General features: G+C 37.4%; 1 protein-coding gene across 1 annotated transcript; it reads right to left on the reverse strand.

The window, feature by feature from the left end:
• Positions 1–8,049: 8,049 nt before the first annotated feature.
• Positions 8,050–9,162, reverse strand: LOC143859394 (putative glycosyltransferase At5g03795). The gene is made up of 3 exons (XM_077370112.1): positions 9,092–9,162; positions 8,294–8,771; positions 8,050–8,184 (listed from the first exon to the last, which is right to left on the reverse strand). The coding sequence occupies exons 1-3, from the start codon at positions 9,160–9,162 to the stop codon at positions 8,050–8,052; spliced, it is 684 nt and encodes a 227-aa protein (XP_077226227.1).

The following is a 9,162-nucleotide window of genomic DNA, read 5'->3' on the forward strand; positions in this document are numbered from 1 at the left end:
CTAACCTGCATATAATAATATAATTCAAATAATTGATATAAAAGTTGTATATCTATTATCAAATTATATGATTAATGTCTTCCAAGAGGATTTAATGTCCCATTTGCAAATAAGATTAACTTCTGCTAGTATCCAACTATGCTCATAGTCTCCTAATGTAACTATAATTGTAATCCTATAATACAAATTACTGGTGAGCCCTTGATTAAGGCTAAACAATGATTTGTATTATAGGATTGCAATTATAGTTATATCAGGAGGCTAAGAACTTATCCTAAAGTAATCATATTTGCAATTCAATGAGAAATAAAAGTCTCTTTTAGAGGTTTCCAAAGAAGAAGAGAAAATAAAACAGAGCTACATAGTACATATATGTTTATTCTTGAATACACACAAACACATCATATGAGTTACAGAGTTACAGAGTTTCCAGAAAAGGAAAAAAAATTGCTAAAAATAAACCAAGAAAACTCTTTGACAGCTACCCATGATTGATTTACGAACAATCTGATACAGTAAATATGGGTTACATACATATTTTTTTATCAAATGGAAGAAACCAAGAGAGAGAGAAAAAAGAACTATCTAAACCATCCAACAATAGGTGGGCTTGTTCATTATAAGCTCAGTATAGATGTAGATGTGTAGTCAATTACATAAGTATGAGAAGAATCACATAAGTAAAAAGATTTAATGAAAGAAGCATCCTGATTGAGGAAATGGGGCTGTTTCTCCCCAATTTGAGTATAGCTCCTCAACCTAATAGGAAATATTTATGGAAGAGGCACACCAAAAATACAAACAAAAGTTTCCCACTTCCATGGGGAATCCCTCTGCAAGGATTCGATTCAGGAAGATGATATTAGTACTTCAAACAAATACAAAAAACAGGTGAAATTAATAACGGCAAAATTAATATTATAAATAAAAAGGAAACTAAATAGTTCTGAGCTATGCTTTGGCCGACACTTTGAATTTATTGCAAACACACGTGTCGTGTCGTGTCCGACATGACACCCATGTCCACACGTGTCGACACTCCCTTAGACACTTTAAGTGTACTCCTAGAAGTGTCAGTAACTTTACATGTATGTACGTGCATGATGTGCCAATATTTCTAGATTTTGAGGGATTTCCATGTCAGATACCTCATATGTCGAAACTCAGCACACGAATTTGTGTCCATAAATCATGATCATATGTACTTTCCTATTTTAGCCGTGTCCCCATTATAAATTTTGGGAGTTTGCCGCGTCTGACACTTTGTGTCCGTTTCGACACGCGACACTCATGTCCGTGTCCACAAATCATAGGTTTTGAGCTGGCGCAGAAACAGATGTAGACAGGATCTTGGTGAAAGGTTTTGCTTTGAAAAGGAGAGGCTGACTTGACTTCCAGTAGAGCTTAAATGGGACACTGTCCACATCATCATTGGTTTGTCCACATCACCATTGGTTTGTCCACATCACCCAAGTGGCTTATAGCTATATTTTAATAGATAGATATATACTAGTGGGAGTACCCATCCAATGTATGGGCCAAAAAATCCAAGCTTCCAATGCATTGAAACCAGTGATAAAAATGATTCAAATTCAAATCAACCAATCATACACTAAAAAAAATTATACATTTGAGTTCTAAATTATGAAACATAGCAAAGAGGATTTCAACTGACCAATATCTCAACAGCCAAGGCTCAAGGAAATTAAGGGCTATAAATAGTTGAATAAGGTAAATCCATAAGAAATTAAAACCACCAAAACGGAGCATAACCTCCCATATCTCTCTCAAATAAGACCAAAAATTATTGTAAAACGAGAGAGAGAGAGAGAGAGAGAGAGAGAGAGAGAGAGAGAGTTTTAGTAAATTTGAAAAAACGTTAGAGATTTTACCTTTCGAAGAATAAACAGTAAAAAGCTTGGAGGAAATGAAGGGGTTGCGTGAGAGAAATCGAATAGGTAGTTTATGGCAAAATAAGTCCTCTACTTTGCTCTATTTGCAAAATCAGTCTCCCTAGTTTGACAATTTACAAAAAGACTAAAAATACAGAAACGAAAAACTCTACTATCCGGTTTTTTAGCAGCAACTCATCACTGATTCTGAGATTTCGTTTACTGATTTTTAGGGATTTCGGTGGACTTTGGAGACACCGAATTATCTTAAAAACAAATTCCCAGTAGCCAATATGATTTTTAGGGATTTCGGTGGACTTTGGGGTCCACATGTGCCACATGTATGGCCAACCAGAAAAAAAGTGTGGCCACACATGTATTGGGTGCCTAACGTGTTCCATCAACTCTGGAGCTTTTGGTGTATTGGGTCCCACCCAGTCCCATTCCTAGGCAGGCCCCCCACTTAGGACTGTAACACCTTTCTTTCACGTTTTCATATATGCTTTAATTTGCATTATTTTTCCACTTATTATCCGTGATACGCCTTGTTGTATAATATGGTTTCTTCTTCTTCTTCTTCTAGGAATCCTATTGGAACTAGGAGTGGTGATTTGTGGTTAGTTTTAGAGTTCTTATTAAATTAGGACTCTGATAGGATTTGTTTGAGTAGTAGTTATAGGGTTTATTTTAGTCAAAGATAGTTTTAGTGAATAGTAGTCATGTGGCTGTTTCTATGGTTCTAGCATAGGTTGAGTCCAAGTAGGATTGGATGTTAAAGACGTGTAGGTAATTAGTTATGGAGTTTGAGTCAAAAGTGAGTCTTTTTTTTGTCTATATAACCAGAGAGGAATAACGTGAGTGAAAAACAACACACACGGAGAGACGAGTGAAAACAACACACACAGAGAGAGACGAGTGTGTAGCACAGAGTGCACATAAGCAAGGTTTTAAATTTCGGTTTCGTAAAGGGTTTCGGTCCTCACCGAAACAGAAATTTTATGATGAAATTTCGAAATTTCGGGTGAAATCCACGAAACCAATATTTTATTTTGATTGAGTAATTTCGGCTGAAATTTCGGGATAATAAGTTTTTTGGGTCAAATCCCTCGGCCGAAATTTAGGGGAAGATATCGAAATTTAAATATCCGAAATTTCTGAGGTCGAAATTTAAAACCTTGCACATAAGAGAAAAAGCAAAACTTTAGCAGAGAGGTATCGTTGGGCGCTGACATTCCCCCCCCCCCCCCCCTAAGGCTATTTGCCCCCCATTCACGGCTGGCTAACGTTAAACGTTAGGATATGTCACTTTCCCACCATTTGACCGGACTCTCTCCACTCTCTCTCTCTCTCTCACTTTCCCACCATTTGACCGGTCTCTCTCTCTCTCTCACTTTCCCACCATTTGACCGGTCTCTCTCTCTCTCTCCACACTCTCTCTCTCTCTCTCCACACACACACAACAGGAACAGTTGGTGGGCCCAACAGAAACCGTTGGTGGAATGGTGGGCCCATCTTTACACAACGTAGGCCCCGCCCATACCACTGTAGGATAATCCAAACCGTCCATTTGATGGGCCATAAACGTAAATAGGTTGCGTCCCAAAATATCATTTCCATAGGCAGATCCTAGCCCTCTGATCTAAATAGAAACTACATTTTATACAACCTCTATAGATTATAGGGTTGTGATATTCCTATGGAAATGATTTCTGGGGCACAACCTATTTACATTGTGGCCCATCAAATGAATGGTTTGGATCATTCTATGGAGTTGGTCGTAAAGTAACATTAAGGCCCGTCCACAACATAGGACGATCCAAGCCGTCCATGGTTTGGATAATCCTATGAAGTTGGTAACATTAAGGTCCAATCGTAGGCCCAACCGATTTTTTTTCAAATTGAAGCGTACCGTCCAGAACATAGGATGATCCAAGCCGTCCATGGTTTGGATCCTCCTATGGTGTGGTTCGTACAGTAACATTAAGGCCCAATTTAGGCCCCACCCATATTTTTGAAAATGAAGTGTACCGTCCAGACCATAGGATGATTCGAGCCGTCCATTTGATGGGCCATAACGTAAATGGGTTGTGCCCCCAAAAGGGTTGGCCCATCAAATGAATGGTTTGGATCATCCTGTGGTCGTACAGTAACATTAAGGCCCATCCACAACATAGGATGATCGAAGCCGTCCATGGTTTGGATAATCCTATGGAGTTGGTCGTACACTAACATTAAGTCCCAATCGTAGGCCCCACCGATATTTTTCAAATTGAAGCGTACCGTCCACAACATAGGATGATCCGAGCCGTCCATGGTTTGGATCATCCTATGGTGTGGTTCGTACCAATTTAGGCCCCACCCATATTTTTGAAAATGAAGTGTACCATTCAGACCATAGGATGATCCGAGCCGTCCATGGTTTGGATCATCCTATGGTGTGGTTCGTACCAATTTAGGCCCCACCCATATTTTTGAAAATGAAGTGTACCGTTCAGATCATAGGATGATCCGAGCCGTCCATTTGATGGGCCACAATGTAAATAGGTTGTGCCCCAAAAATCATTTCCGTAGGATGATCACAACCCTACAATCTATAGAGGTTGCATAAGATGTAGTTTCTATTTAGATCGGAGGGCTAGGATCCGCCTATGGAAAAATATTTTGGGACACAACCTATTTACGTTTATGGCCCATCAAATGGACAGTTTGGATTATCCTATGGTGTGGTATGGGCGTGGCCTACGTTGTTCAAAGATGGGCCTACCATTCCACCAATGGTTTCTGTTGGGCCCACCAACTGTTCCTGTTGTGTGTGTGGAGAGAGTGTGTGTGTGGAGAGAGAGAGAGAGAGACCGGTCAAATGGTGGGAAATTGGGAATACGTTGGCCAGCCGTCAGGCGCGGGGGGGGGGGAAATCAGCGCCCGTATCGTTTTGTATTTTGCATATTATATTGAATAATATCTCTCTCTCTCTCTCTCTCTCTCTCTCTCTTTCTCTCTCCATTCTTCTTTGTCATTTGTGTATGTGGGTTTTGCTTCTTGCTGTGGCCCATCAAATGGACGGTTTGGATCGTCCTATGGTGTGGGCCATACAGTCCATCTTGATGGATTGTACGGGCTTATACCATATAAAAACTCATGCTGAGATAACATATAAAAACCACTCCTTGGGGTCCCTCTATGAAAGATTGTAATATGTTTTTTTCTTAATATATCTGATAGGAGTCCGCCTAACCCCAGCTTGCCCATCAAAAAAAAAAAAGTCGCATGAAACCAAGGAATTAATTTCAAAGACATGAACATGAAAAAACTTGGAATACATGCTTTTCTTTTGTGTTAATTATTTTGAAGATCATTCTAGATTAAAAAAAATATCTTTGCCTATTATTTCAAATAATGGACTCATTAAATAACTTTTCCCTTGTATTTTTTGAGTTTGAGAAAGTATTATAATTCCTTGCATCAATGTTTAAAAACTGTTTATTATTGCAGAAAACAGTGCCAGGAATGGATCAAGTAGGAGATAAGAAAGTGGAAACAGTTATAGTGATCGAGGAGGAAAATGCATTACTTCGTGAATTGCAGCAGGTATTTTTATTGTTTGCATGAATGTTTTAAAATGAGATTGAATACTTAGAAACTTCATTAACCCAATCTGATCCAATCAATACTCTGTTTGAGTCTTGTAAAATCTAAGCCTAAGCCACCTTGATCCTATGTTCCTACCCACCATTACCATTTCAAAAAATATAAGTGAAAAAGGCTTTTTATATAAGAAATTTCAGTGTAGACTAAAGTCACAAATATCTCTCATATTTTCAAAAATATCATTATATTTTTTATTTTTTATTTTTTTTTTTTTTTTGAGAATTTGAACAATCAACAAGATATCTTCGCATTTTACTTTTACCGCAAAAGTATTGGAATAAACTTACCATCTTATTTTTTGTCTTAATTTTGTTATTTTAAATATTTTATTTTTCTTGATATAAACCCAAAAATATCCCAAAAAAGTCTGAGACAAATATTTGTGACTTGATTTGCTAGGCAATTTTGGCGAAAGCCATTTTGCGTCTTACATTTGCAGAAGAGAACAGCCACTTCAGATGAACTAATGGAATAAGACAAAATATCCTAATAAAAGTGATCCTTCTAATAACAACACAGAATATCCTAATAAGACAGAAAATATTTTAGCAAATCCTTTGTAACTATGAGGTAGACTTGGTTAGACCCTGATTTCATATTCTAAATGCTACATTTGTGTGTAGAATATTTCTGTTCATTACAATATCAGAATGTATCCCTTGTTGTTACATTACACTTACCCAATAATATATTTTTTGACTTAGGCTTTGGAGGCACTGAACCAGTTGCATTCTTTGCAAGTTGCTCTCCCGGAGTTGAAGGTTGCTCTCCTGAACAATAAGAACGATTTGCATTCTATTAGACTTACTGTCCAGAATGGCTTCACTTTTATAACCCATAGTTTCCTAATCGGGATTATCGTCGTCAATCTCGTTTTCATCTTCCTTGCTAGCAGTAGTAAATTGTAATTTGGGTGGTTTGGAGTATTAGTGATTCATTAATTTAAAGTGTGGTTTGGAATATTAGTGATTAGAGTAGTAGTAGTGATTCGTAATTTGGGTGGTATTTACATTCATAGACCTGGGGATTGAATATTTCAAATTTATTTATTTTCTTTAGCATGGTTCACTTTCTTACATATTCTTTTTTGCTCCATGTTTTGTATACTTTATTTTAAGAACTGGAATATGAATTTGCACCAACTAGAAGGCTTTCATCCTAGGCATTGTATTGGTGTAAATTCTCTAGTCTAAAAATTTCCTACATAGGCCATTACAATACTTATTTTAGAGGCTGAATCTCACTGCCATAGTTTGATGTTGGCACTAGCGTGTTTAGATAATTGCACCAACTTACCTTGTCTTTTCTTCTTTAATTTTGTCTTTTTATATATAAAGTTTTGAGTCATATTTTAAAAAACATGCCTTGGAGCTGATCACATGGGATCAGAATTTCATATTTCTAACTAAAATTTTAAACTGGCACTTTTCTTTATTTTACACTTTTCTTAAGCAACCTACATCTGCCCTAACATATTTTGATAACAGCACCACTCACTTTGTTTTAAACTTTTAATTAGTTTTTAACAGCCGTTACAGTACTCAAGATGTCAATAAACATCCAATCAGGAAAGTGTAAAACAGAGTGAGTAGTGCCATTATCAAATTATGGTTTAATTATGTATAGTTGATAAAGAAAGGAAAAAAAAATCGTGAGATCCATCTTTTAGGGTTTTTTTCGCCATAGGCCCTCGCCACAGCAGTTTGGATCCAAGCCCCTGTTAGGGTTGCAGGAAAAAAAAATCAGGCAGAAAAATTTTCCTAGGTTTTTTTCTTATTTCCACAATTTAGAGAGAAATGATAGGGTGATGGTTTAATTAAAAGGGACTCAACTCAACAAAGCCTTTGTCCCAAGCGAGTTGGGGTCGGCTAAATGAATCCTTTAGGAAAAAATAAAAATTTATGAAGAAGGTAAAGGGATCTACCCGGCTCTAATCCTGATTCTAGTTGGGTTCTTCTACGTTGATCATTTTCTTCCATTCTATCATATCCAAGGTTATGTTCTATGTTAAGTTCCTAGCTATCAAGAGAGAGCGAAATGATAGGGTGATGGTTTAATTAAAAGGGACATTATCATAAAATGAAGGTCCCTCTATATTAAACTTGAACTGCACTGGTTTAGGTTAAAAAAAAATTTACATGTATAATCAAACAATGGAATGGATCATGTTACTCTTTTTATGTGTAATCAAACAATGGAAAGGCAAATTCTGGGTAAATTTTTCTTTTCTAGACTTTTCCAGAAAATTACTGCAATCTAAACTAGGGCTAGAACGAAAAAATAGATTCCATAGAAAAACAACTTTCATAATCTAATAGGTTTTCAATTTTCCAAGAAAACTGGGAATTTTTTCTACTACTCTTTTACACTAGAGGGGGGGACCAAGTAAAAAAAGGTGGCAAATAGATCATTGGTACCCACATGTAGTAGTGGATGTGCCTCACCATATCAAAATGGGTCATACCCAACCGAAGCATTTCCCTTGCCTAATGAATGTAGTTGTACACCATTAACTGCTAATCCTTACCATCATCCCCCTCGAATCTACAAAACAGACGGTCAGGATTGAGCGATTTTCAGATCGTGATGAATCCAGAATGGCACCCTTATCAGCCAATGTGTAGATCAATCCAACACCATGTAGCTGGTCCCAACCAATGCGCCTTTGGGAAACAAATTTTCCTGTTTTTCTATATGCATCACATAGAATTTGAAAGATTTTTTCCATGATCAAGGCTGGAAAATGTACTTACCGGAATCCTGACAACACTACGCCGGAGCCACAACTCGTACATGACCATGTAAAAAGCATCATAATCCACCGGCGAGAGATTCCACTGGAAATGTTTACGCATCTTCATTACATTCCTCTCTAAGTTTTTGTACTCCGCCAAACTAATTCCATGGAGAATTTTCTTCAACAATGGAATGTCCAAAGTGGCGACTACGAGGGAAAAGCTTTTCCAATTCAGTATATCTACAAATGGTAGATCATAGTGATTGGCAATAATTATGGGGACGCATCCATAGTAAAGAGCGTCAGCCACCCTTGCTGTGTTTACTCCGAAGCCTTTGACATGGAGGCAGAATTTGCTGCCAAGGAGTTGGTCGGAGTATGGAGTTGTGAGACGCCCGAAATGTACGGAAATCTCAGAATCGTTTTTCCAAGTTTCGACGAGCTTTTCTCGTACTGGGGAGTTGATTGAGCCAGCAAAGAAGGCTAGTTTTTTCCTGCAATGTCATGTAGATAGAAGTGGAAGATGAGGGACTCTGAAAGTAGGGTAGAAGAGAAAGTGTTTTTTGTGGTTGGAGTAAATCAAGCTGGAACAGTTTTTAGTTCATGAAATCTATGTAATGAATAGAAAATTAATATATTGCAGAAACAAATGATGATATGTGTTGTTATTGTTTTTTTTTTTAGCAAATTTCACTAAAAAGCAAAGGACAAACTGAGGTGGTCAGTCCAAACAATACAGAAGGGGAAAGATAAAACAAGAAAACCTAAAAAGAAAGAGAAAGATCCTAACAATCAGGGAGGAAGGTAGTCAAACATGTCAAGACCCCGTTTAGCAACACCATTCCCGGTAGTCAAACATGTGAAGCCCCAGTTTAGTAACACCAT

Source organism: Tasmannia lanceolata, unplaced genomic scaffold, assembly GCF_043159265.1.
Source record: "Tasmannia lanceolata isolate RefF3 unplaced genomic scaffold, GAP_Taslan_0.1 ptg000029l, whole genome shotgun sequence".
NCBI classification, from domain to species: domain Eukaryota; kingdom Viridiplantae; phylum Streptophyta; class Magnoliopsida; order Canellales; family Winteraceae; genus Tasmannia; species Tasmannia lanceolata.